This window comes from Mesoplodon mirus, assembly GCF_964341445.2.
Source record: "Mesoplodon mirus genome assembly, chromosome: X".
Classification (NCBI taxonomy): Eukaryota; Metazoa; Chordata; class Mammalia; order Artiodactyla; family Ziphiidae; genus Mesoplodon; species Mesoplodon mirus.
This window is the reverse complement of record NC_138981.1, coordinates 46,271,979-46,294,170: the sequence shown is the minus strand read 5'-3', so window position 1 is coordinate 46,294,170 and position 22,192 is coordinate 46,271,979. Positions and strand designations below refer to the sequence as shown.

Sequence of the window (22,192 nt, the reverse complement as noted above, 5' to 3'; positions counted from 1 at the left end):
GTCAAACCAGCAGCAGCCAGTATTTTAAAGAAGCCATTTGAAAATCTGTTTTCAAATGTATGATAGCATTCTTTAGAGTGATGTGTCTCAAACTTGAGCATGCATCAGAATCACTTGGCAGTCTTGTTAAAATTCAGATGGCTGGGCTGTACTCTCAGAGTTTCTGATTCAAAAGGTCTGGAGTGGGGCCCCAGAATTTCATTTCTTACAAATTTCCCACGTGATGCTGATGCTGATCTATTTGACAGACTTTGAGAACTACTGTTTAGGGAAAAAAACACAGGAATTTGGAAGCAAAGAACTTGGATTCAAGCCTTGTATGATTTACTTCACCTCCGAACTTGAGTTTCTTCTTTTCTAACATGGAGTTTATAAGGTTGTTGGAAGGATTAAATAGCATGGTGTCTATGAAAGTTCTTTGTGAACTGTAAATATTAGCAGTTAAACGGCTTCACAAATAGTACTTGCTGCCACCCTCCCCCAGCAGATTTTCCTGTGCTTTGTCCCCTCTCCACACAACTTTGTCCCACCAAGTCCATCAGGCGCCTAGGAAAAACTAAAGCCAAGAAGGCCCTGAGTAGTAAAAAAAATTTTAACCCACTGGGCATGGCCATAATGCTGACCTTGACTTGACCTCCCTTTTCCTCTGACTGGCCTCTTCTCAACTTGCCCCTCATTCTTCCAGCCCTGGCCACCTCTCACAGCAAAGAACAGCAACTAGTGCTGACATTGGGGTAAAAAACTGTCAGATGGAATTTTTTTTAATTAGTAGCATAAACAGAGGAATCCACTGCCAAGCAGGAAAGCATTTGTTGGGGAAACCATTTTGCTAGGTTGGTGGGCTCTGAGCTGATTTCCCTGAGGGCAAAATCCAGATGTTTGAAAGAGTTAAGTGGAATCATAAGTATAATTGCAGATTTCTAACTTAGGAATGTGTCAGACAGTTGTATTAGACAGTTGCCAGGGTAAATGATATGTCTGTGTAGAAGGGTGTCCTTTTTCTTTGGAAACCTTTTCTCATTCAAAACTAATACATGTGTAGTGTAGAAAACTTTGAAATTTTCTAACGGTATAAAGAATTAACATGACCCTTAATTCTGCCACACAGAGGTAAATACTTAGTGGTAAGATATTGGTACATTTTCATTCAGCCTTTTAATATGTGTATGCTTATACATGAATATATGTGTATGGATATATATTTTTTGAATTGGGCTGGTACTACATACAGGTTTGTACACTGTTTTTTCACTTTTGTAATGGCAGACTATTATTCCTTCCTGTAGATATACAGTACTTCACCTAACTTCCTAAATGTTGAACAGTTAGGATATTCCTAATTTTACATTATAAATAACCCTGCATTCGATGACACTTCATGTACATAAATCAATGTGTGCATCTCTAATTGCTCTCTTAGGATAGAATCCTTGGAATGGAAAGATTAGATTAAAGGTAGGAACATTTTTAAAAACAGATATAATTCGCCTAACCATAAAATTCACTACTTTTAAGTATGAGATTCAGTGGTTTTTAGTATATTTACAAGGTTGTATGACCACCACCACTGTCTAATTTCAGAAAAAACAAGCAGTGCTTCACAAATTTGCATGTCATCCTTGTGCAGGAGCCATGCTGATATTCTCTGTATTGTTCCAATTTTAGTATATGTCAGCTAAAGCAAGCACAGTAGGAACATTTTTATGTCTCTTGATGACATATGGCAAGTTTCCCTCTAGCAAATGTATACCCAATCCATTCCCATTCAGCAATGTATAAGAATGCCTTTTCCTCTGCAACTTTGCTGACACTTAGTTTAAAAAATGTATTGCCAATATCATTGAAAATGGCATTTTATTGTTTTGTATTTTTGATTAGCTCTTCTTCCTCTGTAGCTGTTCTGTAGAGATATGTCACCCACCCTCTTTCCTTTGCACGCATTTACCGTGGGCAGTCACATCCACTGTGACAGCCTCGGCTGCCTCCTCTCTGTGGATAATGACCACATGTCCATACCCTGCCCTAACCTCTTTCTGGCACTGCAGCCCAGATGTCAAGCTGCTTGCTGGGCATGACTATCTACATTTTTTTAACATCTTTATTGGAGTATAATTGCTTTACAATGGTGTGTTAGTTTCTGCTTTATAACAAAGTGAATCAGCTATACACATACACACGTTCCCATATCTCTTCCCTCTTGCGTCTCCCTCCCTCCCACCCTCCCTATACCTCCCCTCTAGGTGGTCACAAAGCACCGAGCTGATCTCCCTGTGCTATGTGGCTGCTTCCCACTAGCTATCTATTTTATATTTGGTAGTGTATATATGTCCATGCCACCCTCTCACTTTGTCACAGCTTACCCTTCCCCCTCCCCATATCCTCAAGTCCATTCTCTAGTAGGCCTGTGTCTTTATTCCCATCTTACCCCTAGGTTCTTCATGATCTTTTTTTTCCCCTTAGATTCCATATATATGTGTTAGCATATTTGACAGCATATCAAACACGCTCATGTCTAAAATCAAACTCATGACTCCTGAAGCCAGCTCTGGCTCTCAACTTCCCTATCTGGATTAGTGATACCACCATTCTCCTAGGTGTTTCATGGTCACCTTAACTCCTCTTCCTACTCCATATTTAATTAGTAGTCCAAGCTTCTTGATTCTGTCTCTTATGTCCTTTCTCACATCCTTCCCTTCTGCTCCACCCTCACTGTCATTGCTCTACTTCTACCTTTTATTATGTCTATTACACTAGCCTACTCACTTCACTATGCTTTCAGTATTTATCCATATAATTCATTCTACATGTGGCTCTGAGAATAACCTTCCTAACATATGCTTTTACCATGTTGCTTTCCTATCCTGGAACCTCCAAAGCCTCTCTCTCGGCTATTGGTAAAGTAAATGCTTTATCCTGACACTTAAGGCCCACCGTGTTGTTGCATCATTCTAATTTTACTTCCTGTGTGCCTTACAGAAACTGTGTTCTTCCTTCAGCATATTCCTGCTTTATCCACTCTTGTTTTTGCAAAACCTGGCATGACCTCTTCCCCAGTCTCCTCCAGCTGAAATTGTCCTGAGTCTTCAAAATCAGAGGCTCTATGAAGTCTTCCTTGACTCAATCAGCTGTACTTACTCCTTTTTTTCCTCATTGTCTGGTTTTAGACAGCAATTTTATAGTGTTTTCAACAAAAAATTAAGGAAGCTTGCTTAATAATGTTTTTATTACATGAGTGGCTTTAAATTTTTATTGAAATATAGTTGACTTACAAGGTGGTATTAGTTTCAGGTGTACAGCAAAGTGATTTGGATATGTATGTATGTATGTGTAGGTTCTTTTTTTGGATTCTTTTCCATTATAGGTTATACAAGATATTGAATATAGTTCCCTGTACAGTAAATCCTTGTTGTTCTCCTTTTATAAACTCTCATTTTGTTAGCATTTCCTTTATGACACGATATTCTGCCCTGTTTAGTTACTTAGCTATTTTTATTCACCCCCTACCACACTATAAATTTCTTGAGTGCAGGAATTATATCTTCTTCATTTTGGCATGTTCCATAGTACCTCTCCAAGCACATTAAATGTAGATAGGAGCTCCATAAATGCTTGAATAAAAGAATGGTAAAGACTGCCAACTTTTTTTTTAAGAACTACTAATGACTCAGTTTCGGGAATGAATTCTGTGCTAAGAAGGTACAGATACCAGACAACCCAAATGTCATGGCTTATTCTTCTTTTTCCCTCACTGTCCACAGCCAATCCATCAACAAATACTGTAAGCTCTACCTCAAGATACCTCTAATCAAACCTCTTTTCTCTACCCCTACTGCTTCCTCCCTAGAACAAATCACCATTATCTCTTACCTATGAGAGCCTTTTTAAACTGGTTCCCTGGCTTCTACTCTTGTCCTGCCTAAATCTATCAGCCAAGTGAGATGTTTATAAAACTTAGATCATGGTAGTCCTCTGCTTAACAACCTCCAGTAACTTACTTCCCACTACACTGAGAATAAAACACAAACTTCCTATCTTGGCCTTTGGAAACTCCATGATCTGGCCTTGGCACTTCCCCAACCTCATGGCCCTGTACTGTCTACCTTGCTCACTGTGCTCCAGCTCTGCTGAGCATTGGCCATTCCTCATTGTCATGTTTGCTCAAAGCAGAGTGAGTAGATTCTCTTGGTTCTGTTTAGGTCCTCACTGTTATTGGACGTTGTCTTTGGGCTTCATGCCTTTAGTAGTGGAGATGACTCAGGGAGTGGCCAGAAGCAATTCTAAAGATTTTGAGACTTGACTTTAGGCAAAACTTTTGTGGAGTCCATCATTTTGCTGAAAATTGGTACTCCAATACTGAATTTGAGCTGAAGGAGGTATTTGGCTGAAAGGGAAAAGAAAGGAAATCTTATATTATTCCTGTAACCTTCTTCCCAAGGGATGCTACAAATATTACTGATAGAAATTGGAGCTGGAGGACAAACATCCTCCACCTTCTTTATCACTCTGGGTGTTGATTTAGGAAATTGGGCATCACAGCAGAAGCTGACTCAACAGATGGGGTTCTGTGAACCTATTGTCATTTTCCCTATGTGCTCCTCTGAAGTCTCCCTCAGGCCTCTGGTGTTGCACCCTTAGCTTTTGTATATAAGGGAAGAGAGAAAAGCCCTCTTTGTTATTCAGATTCTTGACTTGCTCCCCTTGCTTCTAGAAGCTGTGAAATATGCACCATCCACCTCCTTGCCTTTGGGATCATTGACAAGAAATAGTCTATGATGGGTATTTGTTATCAGACTATACGTAGATAGAGTATGCTTTACAGCCCACTCTGAAAGAGAATTCCAAGTACTGTGTTTCTAAACTACTAAGCATTTTTCTAGCCCCTAATATTTGCAGAGCTCTCCCACATCATTCATATGGTTGCTTCGTGCCAACCTTCTTTAGAAAAAGAGGTGTCCCTGTGTTTTAAACATTCCAATGTTTAAAAGTGGAGAAATGAAAGCAAAAGGTCAAGTGTAAAGGCCCTAGCCAGATGAGGGTATTGCTCTTTACTTGGAAAGCCACAAGACACCCCTTGACACGCAGCACAGCATTTCAGGGAGTCTTTACTCCCACCCCAACATCCCTTTCCTTTCTTATTCACTACCCTGGGTTTCCTTTAAGCCATGAATGGATCCTGAGGTGGAGGCTGGAGAGGGGGATCCAGCAGGTTTACATGAAAGAACTTGACCTGGCTATTCCGAGAGGTGAGGGGAGGTAGTCCCTTCTATGTAAAGTACCTGTATCTCAGATGACCCAAATTATAGCTCCCCAACTGACAAGAAAGGCCTTGTCCTAAAAGTTCTCTTTTAAATTATACATACATATATACAGCCACATACACATAGATATACACACAGATACACACATACATACCCATACATGTACACAGACATATACATTCACACATTTACATACACATACATGTTCTCCCTTGGTTGGGTCTGTATAAGGAAGGTCTCCAGATCACCAGGTTGCAGGGTCCCCCAGGTAACAGTGTGAGGGTGTTAGGAGGCCTTCACAGCTCTATATCCCTGTACAGTGATCAAGCGACTTTTGCCTCCTTCTGTCAGATAAACAAGCCATGCATTGTTCTGTCCACCAGCTGTGTGCGGGCTTCCCTTCCTGCTGAGCGGGCCAGAGTGAGCATGGATTCCTTCATGTGGGGCAGGTGGAATGCGCTGTTTTGGGGTGGGGGAGGCTGGAAGAGCCACAGAAAGTAAACGGAGCTAATCAAGGACACTCTTTTGTGCTTCTCCTTATCTAAACACTTTCAAAAAAGGAAAGAGCCTGCAGTAGGTTATGGGCCAGACCTCAGGCTAAGCATAACCCCAAGCAACAGGGGCCATATTTTTCTTCTTGCCCTGGGTTGGATCAGAGCCACGGTTCTCTTTCTGCTTGCCCTCTACCTTCCTCCCTCCAAGTAGCTCTTGAGGGGTCTGCTGGGAGCCAGGCTCAGAGACTGGTAGTGCTGTCAGAAGGTATTGGGGTGACACCCCACTACAGCAGCCAGAGGTTGACTCCTTCTAGAATTGGTCCACCTCCCTCCCCTCACCTCTCACAACAGCCTTTATGAGGCCTCTTCTGGGAGCCAGCTTCTGACAGATCTTCCACTTCTGCCTGCATGTACTCACCCTCTTTGCAGCCACGCCAAGTTCTTATCCTCTTAGTACTTGGAAAAGAAGCAGTCATCTTTTCCTTCCCCTGAACATAGGAGGTGATAGTTGCTCATGCTGTCTGGAACTTAGCCCTGCTAAGTGAGCGGGTACCTCTTTTACCTCCACCCCATCTCCCAGCCTCCTTTCTAAATCCCAAACTGGCCAAACTGCTCACATTCCTCTCTAATCATCCTCTGCCCAAGGATTTCTTCAGTATACGCTATCTGTGCCCATCTGCCCATCATATCACCTCCTCTGGTGACTACCCAACTGTCATGCTTACACCCTGCCTCCCTACCTGAGCCAGTCCCAAGAACGTGCTTGCACCTTTAATCAAAACTTCCTCAGCCCACCTGGCCACTGACAGGGCCAGACTGCTATGAAATTTGTTATTCTTTATTTTGTTAGGAAATGGGGGGTCAGGGAAGCATTTTTATGGACTGGGTTACTGAGTGGAGGGAGGAAGGCACTTGGCGACCAGATTAGGGAAGGCTGGGTACCCAGGCCTGAATAATGACATTAGAAGGGACTGTTTATTCTGATGCTGTTTCAGACCAGGGGCCATTCCCTGGTGTACTGCGAACACTAAAGGTATTATATTCCCTAGTGTATCGTCAGAATGTGGTTATCACACTGGCAGCATCACCATCACTCTAGAGCTTGTTAGAAAGTCAGAATCTGGAGCTCAGTCTAGAGCTACTGAATCAGAATCTGATTCAAGATGGACAGGTGGTTAGTCTGGCCACTGAAGTTTAAGGAGTGCTACTCTAGAGAACTAGGCTTGGCTTTTGAACATTCTCTCAATTAGTCCTTTTGCTCTCCTCTTCATCTGGCTTGAAGACATTCTTTTTCTAGCCACTAACAATACCCTTCCCATTATTATTTGGGTAGAGGATCATATTAATAATGGATATCATTTATTGAATGCCTATCACATGCCAGGCCTGCACTGCAGATGAGGAAATTGAGGCTCTGTGACACGCCCAAGGCCAAACAACTAGTGGGTGGGAAAGCTGAGACTCCAAGCCAGATCCACACGCACATAAAATCCCCAAACTTCCCCCTTACAGTACTTCTAACTACCAAAGGAGGGCTTTGGCACCTGCCTTTTGTGGAACAGACAAAAGTCCACCTAAACCTCCCTAGGAGGTACAGAGGGAAGAGAGGGGAAGGTGCCTCCCGGCATGATTTCCCTAGAAAGCGAAGGTCCTGACATCCTTCTTGTCCTGAGGAAGCTCACATAAACCCTCTCAGGGGCCAGAAATGGCTGGAATCGGGACCAGAGGCCAAGGGAAACTGGAGTGGGGATCCAGGAATATTATGAAGGGAAAACCCTAACTCTAAATCCCCAAGAGAAATCAAATTCTGATGCCTGAGCTTGGGCTTAGTGTGTGCAACAAACTCCTGTGGGGCTGCTCTGGGCTCTGGCTGTTGCGTAGGTCATTGAGGACATCATGTGGACCCCCAGGCTAGGGCCTGGGACTATTACGTCAGAGCATGCCATAGTTGGACGGGTTGTTTGTGACAATAGACTTTAATGTTTTATTTTGCAGAAAGGAAACAGAAGCCCATAGAGGGGGAGTAAATTGCCAGAGGTCAGAGCAAAATCATGGCAGAGGCAGGGATGCTTACTCCAAGCAGCACTATTCTGGAGTTGGAGTCTCTGGTGTGAAATGCAATTTCCTTTGGGTCTGCTCAGGTGCCTGTGGGACGTGCAGACCCTGAAAATACAGCCCAGAATGGTTTGTGAATCTTTCTATCTCAGCAGGACATTCATCTTGGGAGATCTCTAGGTTACTTGCCCCCATCTATGTAAAATCAGCTGTAGTGCTACTTGCTTTTCTGGACCTGGAGGCTGCTGGGCCTGGCTGATCTGGGCTTTCCTTCTCTGGGGCCCAGAGGACCTGCGGAGATGGCTGGGTGGGGTCAACCCAGTCCAGGAAGCACAGGAATTCTTTTAAGTGTATGTGTCTGGGGTATTTTTCTCTCTCACTTACGTGTATTTTTAAAAATTCTTTTTAGACACCCGCTTTATCTTTCCCAAACATCATTTCCTTGCTCCTTTCCTGAGTTCTAGCAGTGGCTGGGGGCCCAGCTTCCTTATTGGCCTCTGAGCTGTGGAAGGGGGCGGGCCAGGGCTCAGAGGAGGCTGGAGTAGGGAACAGGGGGGCTGTTTATGCTGCTGGAGCTGCCTTTCATCCTTCCCTTTGCCACCAGGGTGCTGGCTGGTTTCTGGAGCAGCGTCTTCACTCCTATCCAGCTCTTGACACTGGCTTTCATTCCCTAAGGCTGTGGCCTCCTCTAGGCCCAACCAGGCTGATGGCCATACCTTGCCTTCAGTGCTACTCCTTTCTGTTCTTGGAACTGGGACCTGGCTGTGCTTGAGCCCCTTGAATCACACTCAGGGGCTTGGGCTGATGGCCCCTCTTGTCAAGAGGACTTAAAGGAAGGCAGATGGGTTTCTGCTAAAGGAGGATCCAGCCTGCAGAAAGAAGCCCAGGGGGCTGGCTGGAGGGGTTGTTGAGGAGCATCTGAGCTGGCTGGATAACCAGCTCTCTCCTAAGCCATCTCCCCATCCTGGGCAACTTCCATGGTAGGTACTACTGGTAGCCATGGCAATCATGGCTGCTGCTCCCTCTTCCCCCTTTGTCTTTCTTTCTTCAATATCCTGTTTTGCTTCCTAAGAAAGGAATTTGGGGGTAATGAATGATAGGGTGTATGTTTAATGATAGTGCCTTAGGAGAAAGGGGTTGTTGCCTCCACAGCTAGGCCTGGAGCTACATGGTTGGTGGTTGGCATTTTCTTACCTCTGTGCTTATTTCTCCCCATCCTCTTTCCCCACTGCCTAAGGAGGGGATGGTTTAAACTTTAGGACTACTGAGACTTCCCTTTTCTGACTGCTTCTTGAAGGAATGGCTAGGAGAAGCCTTAGGTGTATAAGCTTTTTGAGATAGATCCCTCTTTGGGGAGGCGAGGTCGTGTGGTATCCTAAAAAGGGTTGGAGGACCTGAGCCTCATTCTCAACTGCTGGTTACTAGCTGTGTGTTCTTGGCAAAGCAGTTCAGCTCTCTGTGTCTCTGTTTCTTCATCTGTAAAGGGGCCATAATAATAGCGCTTACTGAAAAGGCTGGAGTGAGGAATGAATCAGCTAATGCATGCAAAGTGCGCAGTGCCAGGTACGTCTTAAGTACCCAGTAAGTGGTCCCTGTGTTATTTTTTTTAAGTTAATAGTGTTATGGTTTTTTAAGTTAATAGTACGTCAGACACTATGCTGAGTGATTTCACACATGGGACTGCATTTAATCCAGACTTTAACTCATGAGTAAGGGATGGTGATCGTCTCCATTTTACAGATAAAGAATCTACAACTGAGAGAAGTGCCTTGCCCCAGGTCACACTGCTAGGATTGGAATGTGAGTGTGGCCTGACTCCAAGTCTAGGGCTCTTCAGGAATAATAATAGGCCAAGTATTAGACCCTATAGATAGTTTCCTCTCCTTTCCTAATCTAGGGCTAGAAGGCTCCAGCTCTGGCTACAGTTCCTCCACTGGGATTTTCCTCCCTGCAGCTTGTGCTTTTCTCGCAGTGGTCCCAAAGCCCCCACTGCCTTGCTTCTGTCTCCTTTAGGGTTGTTTCCCACTCCTGGAGAAACCCTAGAGAGAGTAGGAGCCTTTGTAAGCTATCTTTCAAAGTGTGGCAAGGGAGTGATGCTGGTGGAACCTTGACAGTGGATGGACAAATCTGGGTGGAAGTACTCTTAAACGATCGAGAAGGAAAAGTCTGAGCTGACAACCCTTACTATAGCGCCTACTACATATTGACCACTTGTTATGCATCAGGATGTGTCCCAGATGCTTTGAGAATATTCTCTCTCATCCCCACAATAACCTAGCCAGGTAAGGATTATTGTTTTGTTTTGGTTTGGGTTTTTTTGAATAAGAAAACTAACTAAAGCTCAGATAGGTTAAGCGACTTACACAGAATCACACATCCAAAATGGTAGCTAGGCTATGAACCTAGTAGATCTGTCTCACTTGTTTTTGTCTCGTTGCCTGCTGGCTTGGTATAGTTGGTAGGATGAGACTAACGTACATGAAATGATGATGAGCAATATCAAACATTATATTATGATGGGCTAAATTGTGGGGACTAGATTACTAAGGACAAGCTCCCTGGAATAGACATTACTCGAGCAGTACCTTGAATAACAGGTTGGATTTAGAGTAACAAAACGAGAGGGGGCATTCCAGGCAGAGGGAACATTCACAGTAACAACTGAAACCCTATTCTAGGCAGTTGACATTCATGGTCTCATTTGATTTTTTTACAACTCCATTAATTCGGTACCGTTATCCCCATTTTACTATCATGGAAGCTAGAGCTCTGAGAAGTGAAAGCACCTGTCTAAAGCAACAGAGCTTTTTTTTTTTTTTTTTTGAGGTACGCGGGCCTCTCACTGCTGTGGCGTCTCCCGTTGCGGAGCACAGGCTCCGCGGCCATGGCTCACGGGCCCAGCCGCTCCGTGGCACGTGGGATCCCCCCAGACCGGGGCACGAACCCGTGTCCCCCGCATCGGCAGGCGGACTCCCAACCACCGCGCCACCAGGGAAGCCCCAAGCAACAGAGCTTTTAAGTGGTGGATTCCAAGAGCCAATTCCAGAGCCTGTGCTAGATTCTACTAGAAAACCGAAAGCAGAGGCACAAAGCTGGTTGCAGGGTGTGATTGGAACTGAGACATGAGAGGTTGGGCTGGGTGGGTAAAGATAGCTTATAGAGGGCTTTGAAAGTCTGATCCAGTTTACATTTGCTGCAGGACAGGTTAAGAAATAGGGAGCCAGTGAAGATTCTTGAATAGGAAAGTGCCACAATCCAATTGGTGTCTGACATGATATGATCTAAAAGCAGTGACTGGAGGTGGAACAAGGTGAGACTGGCTGGCAGAATAACACAGCATTTTGGACACAAAGTGTTAAAGGCTAGAACAGGAGCTGTGGGTGGCGGGCTCTGTGGAGGAGAAAAATGATTATGTGGAATAGCCTCAATGAAAATAGTGGTGGGGGGCTGGGGGAGAGATAGAAAGAGGAAAAGCCAAAGAGATACTGTAAAAGAAGGCTCAGTAGAATTCAGTAAGAGACTGGATGGTTGGTGCACTCAACTTCAGGAATGCTGGATGTGGAAGAAGGGCCCAAACTAAGAGAGGTGCCGTGCTCTCCACTGTATCCACAGTGCCTAGAAATGTGGTACATGGTAGATACACATGGTACCTAGCACATACTAGTACATAGCACTTCTGTGAGATGCTTTATAAATCGTTGTTAATGGATGACTTCTGGGTAACAGCCGCTGGAGAGATTTCTAGCATCATGGTTTTGTGTGTGAAACTCTGGAGCAGGTGCCTCCCCACAAGGTCTTCTAGTGCCTTGAGCCTCCCTGCTGGGCACTCTGAATCCATAATAGAACAGTGTGGTTAAATGTGGGGGCCTCACCTCCTTTCCTTCCCATAAGTTTTAGCCACTGCTACTGACCTGTGGCTCTGGTTCCTGACCTTTGGTAGGCAGCTTCCCGTGCCCTTCCTCTTACACCTCCTTCTCTGTGTCTGGCCTGTTACCGCTCAACACATGTTTTCCCCAGCAAGGTCATTCTCCTCAGGACTACCTTTTTAGGCCTTAGCCCTCTAGAGCTCTGCACAGCTGGGATATTCTGTGTTTCCGCTGGGGTGAGGGGCATTCCCAGCTAGGATGGAATCAGCTTGAGTCTGTCTACTACTGCTCCTGGGAGGTAGAGAGCTGATTTATCCCCCTCTATAACAAGAGTGTTGAAAACACGGGCCCTTATCTGCTCCCTCGGTGTGTCTAGTATGGAATCTGCCACAGTAAATGAATGAATACATTAGTAAATAAGCTATCATCTATTTATCTCTCCATCATCTCCTTTATTTATCATGTTTCTCTTACTCTGTCATTATTTTGTTCTCTATCATCCATTTCTGTCTGTGTAGTTCCTTATAGTCTTTCTCAGACTTTTCTTCCTTTCTTTTATTTTTCTCTGTACCATCTCTCCCTCTTATCTCTGTCATCTGTCTGGCCCTTCTGACATCTATCTTTCTCTCCTTGTTTCCTCTCCCCTCCCCTTCTCTCCCCTCCCCTCTTCTCCTCTCCCCTCCCCTCCTTTTCCCTCCCTCTCTCTCTCTCTCCTTCCCCCTTTCCTCCTCCCTTTCCCCTCTCTCTTATTCTCCCCCCTCCCCTCATCCTCTCTCGTATCAATCATCTCTTTATCTTCTGGCACTACGCATGCCCCATACATGCTCTTCCCCATCCCATTCTTCCCCACTTGCAAGGGTGGCATCTATTCATGTGAAATATACCTGAGCACAGGGATGGGTCCTGTAGAAGCCAGTCAGTGCAAGAGTTGTGGCTGCAGCCTCCAGCACCAGACAGATGCTGTGGTTGTATCCAGAGCCTTGGCCTCAGACCCATTTCCCTTTATTCACCCCTGTCCTGCTGAACAGCCGGTCTCCCCTGTCAGCCTAGTACACCATCCACCATCTCGTTCTATTCTCCCTGGCAGGAGTTGGGGCTCCTTGCCACCCTTTTGCCTACAAACTTGGGGATCTCACCTCTGTGCCCATCTTATCCTTCACTCTCTGAATGCCTGTGCCATGCTTTATTTGAATTAGGTCTTTCTCTCTCACTAATCTGTAAGTTCTCAAGGGCAAAGCCATATTTGATTGCTCTTTGTATCCCCAGAGCTATGTACAGATGGTACACAAGACACATACAGCAAATGCTTATCAAATGAATAAGCCAAAAATTGGCAGCCAATCGGTGTTGACTTGCTCAAACTTCTCAGTCATTTACCTATCCCTTTCTTAGAGAAAAATGGGAAGATGGCCAGAATGATTTTTTTCTCAGAGAAAACTTAGGGTGGGCACACTGTTCATTGGGCAGCAGCACTCACTTATTCCACAAATATTTATTGAGCATCTACTATGCATCCGGCACTGCTGCACACGCTTGGGATACACCCATGAGCAAAAGAGCCCTGTGACGCTAACATTCTGTATCTCCAGGGATTGTCCTCGGGGTGAAGGAGATTTGAGTACTGAGAGCTGAGGGGGTGGCCACTAAGATTCCTACATCAGCTCCTTGCAAGATGTTCTACTTCATTTAAGGGAAAGAGGGGGTGGGGGCAGAAGCTGCCTGGGAAGTGATTTCAGCTCTGGTTCCCTAAGTTGACTTCCTGTCCCTTTCTTACTGTAGGAGGAACACCCCCGTCAGTAGGCCACATTCATGGCATGTGGCCAAGCTGCTGGAGGGATGCCCTGAAGCGGCCACCAACATGCATTTCCCTTCTGAAGCCTTCAGCTTGTCCTGGCATTCCGGCTGCAACACGAGGTAAGTCTAGAACCTTCCCCTCAAGATGGGGTAGAGGCTAGATCACCCAGCCACTCCCTCTCCTCTGCTCTCATCCCCATTGGCGGCTGTAGAGCCCAGAGTGCTATCCCAGAAAATGGGGTGGGGTTCCAGAGTGCCTGGTTTCTGGTCCTCGTCTACTGAGAACTGTCTGTGACTTTGGGACAGTCCCTTTCCTTTTAAAAAATGTTTCCTTGAAATACTGACCTCGCTTGACTTGCAAAACACCACTCTCTCCTTTTCACCTTATTTCCTTTGCAGTCTCTTTCCCTGGCTCCTCTGCATTGTCTCGGTCTCTGGTATCGGTGGCCCTGGGGCTGTGTTCTGGTCCTCTTCTCTAGCTACAGTGACTCATGGTGACTTCATCCATTGTTCCTCTCATCCCAGCTCTGTCACAGAACCAAAGCTTTCAGAATGGGAACCTCCCTGAATAACAGGGTCCACCTGCAATGAGGATCTCTCAATTTAGGGTGCTTGGGATGGTCTGTGGTTGAAACAGCTGCCCAGCAGACTCAGAGAACTTTCTCAGCAAGCCCAGAGCCAGCAAAGCTGCTGGCCTCAGCTGCCTTTTCCCTTCCACAACAAGATCTTCCCTCTGAGAAGGGATTTCTGTTGAGGAGGCTCAGGGAAGCTAAGGGTTGAGTTTGCCCCGACTCGGTGTCTTTATTTGGCATCGGAAACCAGGGGCTCAGGGAAGAGGCAGGGGCAGCTGTGTTCTGGGAGAATATACAGAAATACATTCTGAGCTTGGCTCCTGTTTGAGTGGGGGCGTGGCTGTTTTCAACAGGAAGGGTGGTGGGTTGGGTAGCAGATCTCCTTGCCAAGGAGTAATTGATGGATTCCTAGCCCAGAGGTCAAGTAAGTGGAGTGGCTAAGGGGCAAGGCAAGGAGCAAGAATTAGGAAAGGCTGACCTGGGGGATCTTGTGGGCTTCCGCTACTGCTCAGCTCTGGTGTTTGGAACTGTGGCCTTTCTGAGGGCAGCCTGCAACCTCCTGGGTTTCTAGCCACAGGGTGTTACTGGCATGACTTGGCTCAGCTTGGCTTCGTGTGTGGGAAATGGTACTTAAAATTCAAGATTGTGTCTGATCCTAGTCCCTTCTTTGTTTTCCCCAGTTTGGCTTTGCCATGGGGGATGAGGGCGGCCTGGGTGGGCAGGGACCACTGTAGTATCAAAAGTCGTAGTAGAGAGGATGCTGGTAACAATAGCCATGAAAACAACAATCAAGGGAGCAGCGGCTCCAGGTATTGAACCTTCGCTAGGTGCCCAGGCTGCGACAAGAGCTTCACTTTTATTATCTGATTTCACCCACAAAGCAACCCTCTGATACAGATATTACTATTATTTACATTTAACAGACAGTGTAGCAGAAGACCTAGGACATTAGACTCATAGAGGCCTGGGTTCAAATTCCAGGTCTGCGTCTTTAGCTGCTGTGTGAGCTTGTCAGTTTACTTTCCGTCTCTCAGCTTCAGTTTTCTCATTTGTCGAGTGGAGATAATAATCTCTCCCCTTCAGTTTGAAATGAGACATTGTAAAGTGCCTGGCACATTGTAGGTCCTCGGTAAATGGTGAGGATTACTATTACCAAGAAAAGAACAGGGGGACGCCTAAATTCTGGCCCTGTCTGGGCCATGGACTAGAGCTGGGCGATCTTGAGAAAATCACATCCTCAAAATCACTTCCCTTTGCAGGGCTTGCTCGACACCAGTGATTCTCAAAAGCATGGTCCCTGAACCAACAACACCAGCGTCACCCAGGAACTTGTCAGAAGTAAAATTCTCAGGATCCACCCAGACCTAAAACTCTGGGCATGAGACCTAGTCACCTGTGTTTTGATGAGCCCTCTGGGTGATTCTGATACATGCTCAAATTTGAGAACCACTGATTTACAAACTGGGCTGGCTGAAATTAAATCAGCCCTTTAGGGCCCCTCTCAAATGCTAATAGTCTGTGCTTATTTCTTCTAGCAGAGAGCTATAGCTGACTCCCTGGGGACAGCAATAGTCCAGAAGCAAGTCTAGACTCACTGAAGGCAGAGAAACCGAGCACAAGCCTCAGTGGAGTTCTCACACTGTTAGTCTTTGGGATCTTGCCCTATCCTTCTTCCACATATCATCTTGTCTCCCATTTTACCACATTTCTGTGGTACCCCCAGTGTCCATCTGTTCCCCCGTTTCCGTTCCTTCCTCTTTTGCCTTATCTCTCTCTCACTTGTGACATGGGTGCCTCTGGGTTGTCCTGCTTCTCCCATGGCAGGGCTGGCCAAGGTGGGAAAGGGATCCGGTGACGTAACTAACTGGTGTGTCCTGTGTCTTGCAGTGACGTGTGTGTGCAGTGGTGTCCACTCTCCCGGCACTGCAGCACTGAGAAAAGCAGCTCCATTGGCAGCATGGAGAGCCTGGAGCAACCAGGCCAGGCCACCTATGAGGGCCACCTCTTGCCCATTGACCAGAGCACATACCCCAATCAGCGTGACTCAGCCTATAGCTCCTTCTCGGCCAGCTCAAATGCCTCTGACTGTGCCCTTTCCCTCAGGCCAGAGGAGCCAGGCTCTGTGGACTGCATCATGCAAGGCCCAGCGCCAACTAAGGCCCCTAATGGCCAGCTTAATGTGGCTGAAACCTTAGGAGGTGGCCGGCATACCAGTGGGGGCCAATTGACTCCTAGCTCCCAGATATCATCCCGTCCACAGGAGGTCCACCACTCAGGGCCTGCCAAGGCTGCCAGGGGTCCACCACAACCTCCAGTGAGGCGAGACAGTCTTCAGGCCTCCAGAGCCCAACTCCTCAATGGAGAGCAGAGCAGGGCTTCTGAGCTTGTGGACTCCTTGCAACAGAAGGAGAAACCTAGCTTGGACACCATGCTATCCCCAAGGAACCCTAACAGGTTCTGCTGCCTCGGCGGGCAAGACCAAGTGACAAATGAGGGCCATCAGAACTGTGAGCTCAGCCAACTTCCTGAATCCAGCCAGAAGGGCTCTGAGCATCTACTGATGGAGGCCTCGGCCAAAGCTGTTGGATTCCCAAAAGCATATGACAAAGCTTCCATCACAGATTCCGGCCCACTTAACCAGGCTTCAGCAGAACTAGCTAAGGCCTCTTCTTTTGGCAGTCCTCCACACCTCACAGGACATCGCCATAGTGCCCCTGAACAGCTACTGGCGTCCCACTTGCAGCATGTGCACCTTGATACTAGGGACAGCAAGGGGACGGAGCTTCCAGCTGGGCAGGATGGGCAGGAGTGGACTCTATCCCCTTTGCACAGTAGCCACACAGGCAAGAAAAGCCCATGTCCCCCTGCAGGAGGAACCCAGGACCAGCCCAGCAAAGAGAGAAAGACCAGGCCAGTGGACGATAGACTAATGGGTTCGGGGCATCAGAGCCCAAGCAGTTCCCCACATGGAGAGGCTGATGGACACCCTCCAGAAAGAAGTTTCCAGGATCCAAACAGAGCAAGCAGAGCTGACGGTGAATTGGCCAGCCAGCAGTCCTCTGCCTCTGGCTCCCTTGTTCAACAAACCACTAAAGTAGCTGGCCGCACAGAGACAACTGAAGAAGGGGACAGTGAGCCCAAGGAGTGTGGCCGGGTGGGTGGTAGGCGAAATGGAGGGACCCGGGGCCGCTCAATACAAAACCGGCGGAAGAGCGAGCGTTTCGCTACCAATCTACGTAATGAAATTCAGAGGAGGAAGGCCCAGCTCCAGAAAGGCAAGAGTCCCTTGTCACAGCTGTGTGACACCAAGGAGCCAGTGGAAGAGACCGAGGAGCGCCTAGAAAGTTCTCCACTTCCTGCCTCTAACTCATCCCTTCTATCTTCGTATAAAAAACCACCTAGCCCCAGAGACAAGCTCTTCAACAAGAGCATGATACTCAGGGCTAGGTCTTCAGAGTGCCTCAGCCAAGCCCCTGGGGGCCATGAATCTAGGACGGGCTTGGAGGGACGAATGAGCCCTAGCCAGAGACCTGGCCAGTCTTCTTTGAGCCTGAACACCTGGTGGAAAGCATCTGACCCATCTTCCTCAGACTCTGAAAAAACAAATGTTCACCGTGGAGTCCGTGGAGGTCACTGGAGATGGTCGCCAGAGCACAACCTGCAGCCACATGTGACACTAGCCGTGGAAAACTCTTCCAACCCGGGTGACAAGGAATTGAAGGCTTCTACTGCCCAAGCTGGGGAGGAAGCCATGCTCTTGCCCTTTGCAGACAGAAGAAAGTTCTTTGAAGAGAGTAGCAAATCCTTATCTACATCTCATTTGCCAGGTTTAACCACTCATAGCAAGACTTTTACCCAGAGACCAAAACCTGTTGACCAAAACTTCCAGCCAGTGAGCTCCAGCTATAGGGAATTGAGGCGCCATCCCATGGACCAATCATACCACTCCACAGACCAACCCTATCATGCCACAGACCAGTCATATCATTCCATGTCACCTCTTCAGTCAGAAACTACCACTTACAAAGAATGTTTTGCAAGCAAAGGTCTAGAACAATCCATGTGTTGTAAGCCACTACACTGTGGTGATTTTGATTACCGCAGGACATGCTCTTACTCCTGCAATGTCCAGGGAGCTGTAGTCCATGACCCTTGCATTTATTGTTCTGGGGAAGTCTGCCCTGCTTTGCGAAAGAGAAATATGATGCCAAACTGCTACAACTGCCGGTGCCACCACCACCAGTGCATCCGGTGTTCAGCTTGTTATCATAATCCCCAGCACAGTACCCTTGAGGACAGCAGCTTGGCACCTGGCAACACTTGGAAACCCAGGAATCCAACAGTGCAGGTGAGGACTTGGCTTTTGGATGGGTGAGCTTCATTATTCTCTTTGTGAGGTGAAAGCTAGGTAAATCATTCGAAAGTGTAACAATTATAATATCTTAAAATTATATAGTGCTGGGTCCACCAGGTGGTAGCTTACTAACCTTGGGCAAGACATTCAGTGATCAAAATTGCACTTACCTCATCTTTAGAGGTAGAATAAAATAACTTTTGCTTCACAAAGTGAACAGAACTGGGCTTTATATCCTGACTGTATAATTGGTATCTGAGTGACCTTAAGCAAGTCATCCAGCCACCAAAAGTTGTAGTTATGTGATTCTTTTTAAAGGGAAAAAGAAAAGAATTTTTACCTCATAAAATGGCCAGTACTAAATAAAGTCTTATTACCTCATCTCTAAAGTGGAGGAAAGTAATGGCTGCCTCATGAATTAGTTGGGTGGATCAAATGAGATTGTGTAACACAGAGCGCCAGGCTCAGTGCCTGATCCAAAACGGCATGTATTCCCTTCCATTTCCTGCTTTAAAATATATTTGGAGCTGAAAAACTTGCAGATGTCTCCCAGGCTTTGTTTGCAGAGACCCAGGTCTAAACTGGCTGTTGCTATACCCTGGTTATGACCTACAACTCTAATACAAGCCACCACCATCCCTCAGGGTATCTGTGGGAGGACTCCCTATGCTGTTGCCAGCTTACCGCCAGATTCCTTCCCCATGGCTTTCCTAGTGCCACCTTTCGGCTGGTGCATTCAAACCAGAAGTTAGTTCCTGTGTTGAACTGTTTTTGCATAGGCCTACACTTCTGAAAGACTAACTGTATGAAATTGCTCAATACATATTCTTTGAAGAAACGAAACTTAGGGGTAAAAGAAGCCTTACACAGAAGAGTACATACTCTACTATTCCTTTATATAAAGTTCTAAAACAGCTATTCTATGGAAAAAAAATTCAAAACAGTGGTTGCCTGTGGCAGGCAGCACAGAGATTGACTAGGAAAGGGCATGAGGGAAATTTGTTGGGTGATGATCTATATCTTGATAAGAGTTTGAGTTACACAGGTGTATACATTTGCCAAACCTTAACAGATGTACACTTGATGTTTGTGCATTTCGCTGGAAGTAAATTTTGCCTAAAATACTGTAAACAAATATCAAACTTTAATGATACGTATGCTTGAGCTTTTGAAGTATATTGATTTACACAACTTATTTTCTAGTTTTCAGCATACAGATGTTGCACATATCTTGTTATATTTATCCTTAAGATTTCATGTTTTTGCTGCCATTGTAGATACTAATGTTTTCTTAAGGTCAAGTTAAAATTCTTTACTATTATGTAGAAATGCAATTTAATTCTGTATATTTTCCTTGTATCCTGCAACCTTGCCAAACTCACTTTTCTTGGTAGATTTTAAAAGATTTTCTACATAGACAATCATGTCATCTATAAATATAAGTAATTTTGTCTTCATTTCCACTGTGTATGGCTTTATTAGGAGAGGGAGGCCCCTACTGCACTGTCTAGGACCTCCAATACAGTGTTTAGTAGAAGTGGTGAGAGCAGATATTGTTACTTTTTTCCCAATTTTTCACTATTAAGTTTGATGTTAGCTGTAGATTTTTTTGTAGATGCCTTATAACAGGTTGAAGAAATTCCCTTTTATTCCTAGTTTGTTGGGAGAGCTTTTATCAAGAGTGGATATTGAATTTTTTTTCAAGTGCTTTTTCTGTATCTATTGAGATGGTCATACAGGTTTTCTCTTTTAGTCTATTGATATGAATTACATTGATTGATTTTTGAAATAAGAACCAGCCTAGCATTGCCAGAATAAATGCCACTTGGTCATGACATCGTATCCTTTTTATATAGTACCAGATTTGATTTGCTAGTATTTTGTTAAGGATTTTTGTCTATGTATATCAGGGATTTTAGTTTGTAGTTTTCTCATGATGTCCTAGTCTGGTTTTCATATCAAGATACTGGCCTCACCAAATGAGTTGGGAATTGTTCTCTTCTCTCCTATTTTCCGGAAGAGTTTGCATAGAACTGGTATTATTTTTTCCTTAAATGTTTGGTAGAATTCATCATTGAAGCCATCTGGGCCTAGAGTTTTCTTTGTGGAAAGATTTTTGACAACAAATTCAATTTCTTTAATAGATATAGGGTTATCTGGGTTATCTGTTTCTTCTTGAGTGAGCTTTGGTAGTTTGCCTTTCAAGGAATTTGTCCATGCCATTTAAGTTTTCAAATGTATGGGGATAAAGTTGTACTTTGAAATGCATCAAGAATTTAAGATGGATTTGTGGATGGATAGAGGAGTGAATAGATATGATAAGGCAAATATAGTAAAATACTAACTGTAGAAACTATACAATGGTGGATATATAGGGGTTCATTGTAAACTTGTTCAACTTTTCTAAGTGTTTCAAAATATTCATAATAAAATGTAGCGGGAAAAAAGGAGAGGAAATATAAAATATGGTTTAAGGGCATGATGCTGAAACCAGACTACCTGGGTTTGAATTCCTAAGCATTCCCATCTAAAAAAAAATGGAAATGATAACAGTACCTACTTCATAAGTTGGTTGAGAGGATTAAATGATGTAACATGTGCAAGGCATTTAGAACAGTAACTACTAGATAGTAATCATTTTTTAAAGGTGAGTTATTATATTTTAGAATAAAGGGAGATTTGGGCTTACCTTGAGAAACTTTTGCTGAAACAAGGACCTGCAAGTAGACAATGGAGAAAAGGGGCTAAAGTTGGGGGTGGCGGTGGGGTAAGCAGATGACAGCTGCAGAACGGTCATCCTAGGGCCAGTAACTCCATAAGGGAAGGAGGTGAAACTTGCAGGCTGCAGCAGCTGACAGCAGCAATGCAGGTGTGCCTGTGCCCATACCATGCCTCTCCTTTTGTACTCTGAGGGAAGGACACATTAGGTTCCTAATGTCTGTTAGATTAGATAAGTAGGTCTGCTTAGATGCTAGGCTTTCAGACATGTGGACAGCCGTCCAGAAGCCACTTCATGCCCATTTCTACCCCTGCCATCTGAGCTCACCCTCCCCCCAGACATGGGGAAAACTTGTAGATGGGTTAGGATACCCCAGCTCAGGTGGCTAAGGTAGTTGTGATGGTGGCTATCTGAAGTAGGGTTGAGATCCTGCTCTTTATGGTCCCTGGAAGAGGATGGGGAGCCAATTGGCTCCTCTTTGGTGCTGTTAAGAGAAATAAAATCAGCACACACCTAAATCCCTCATGCTTCATGCCAGTTAGTTCTGCATATATTATCAAAGTATATCATTTAACAACTATATGAGATACATTATAATAGGATCCCCATTTTACAGCTGAGAAAGCTGAGGCTCAGTGAGATCACACATCTTGCAAGTGGTGAAGCTAGGATTTGAACAACATAATGATAATTAATATTTGAGTGTCTACGGCGTACCAGGTGCTGTTCTAGGTGCTTTACGTGTGTCAACTCATGTCATCCTCAAAGCAATCAAGAAATGGTCACTATTAAAATAGCTGGGGGAAATGAGCTAAGAGGAACTCGGTAGTTTGCCTGAGGTCACACTCAGTGTGGGATTTGAATCCATGTAGTGTGGCCTCAGAGGCCAAGCTCCTAGTTGTGCTACACTGCCTCTCCAAAAGCTGATTGCAAAGCCCAGGCCCTCCCCACTCTGGCAGGATGCCTTCTAGCAGTATAACTTCCACTAGGGCAACAAGTTCCTGCCACAATCAATCCCCATCTGCAGCAAGCCGTGGAGATATCTGCCTCTTTGATTCAAAGAGTGCAGACAATTTACAG

The 22,192-nt window shown here is 45.4% G+C and overlaps 1 protein-coding gene across 6 annotated transcripts in view; it reads left to right on the top strand.

The window, feature by feature from the left end:
* The window catches only part of SHROOM4 (shroom family member 4), a 206,495-nt gene that overhangs the window by 147,099 nt on the left and 37,204 nt on the right, over positions 1-22,192 (top strand). For 5 of the 6 annotated variants that reach the window (XM_082608938.1, XM_082608933.1, XM_082608935.1 and 2 more), the window contains 2 exons: positions 13,453-13,587; positions 15,927-18,387. In XM_082608938.1, coding sequence (XP_082465064.1) covers positions 13,453-13,587; positions 15,927-18,387 — 2,596 coding nt within the window. Of the gene's footprint in view, positions 1-8,304; positions 8,788-13,452; positions 13,588-15,926; positions 18,388-22,192 lie in introns of those variants that run through there. The other variant, XM_082608936.1, reaches the window with a different exon arrangement.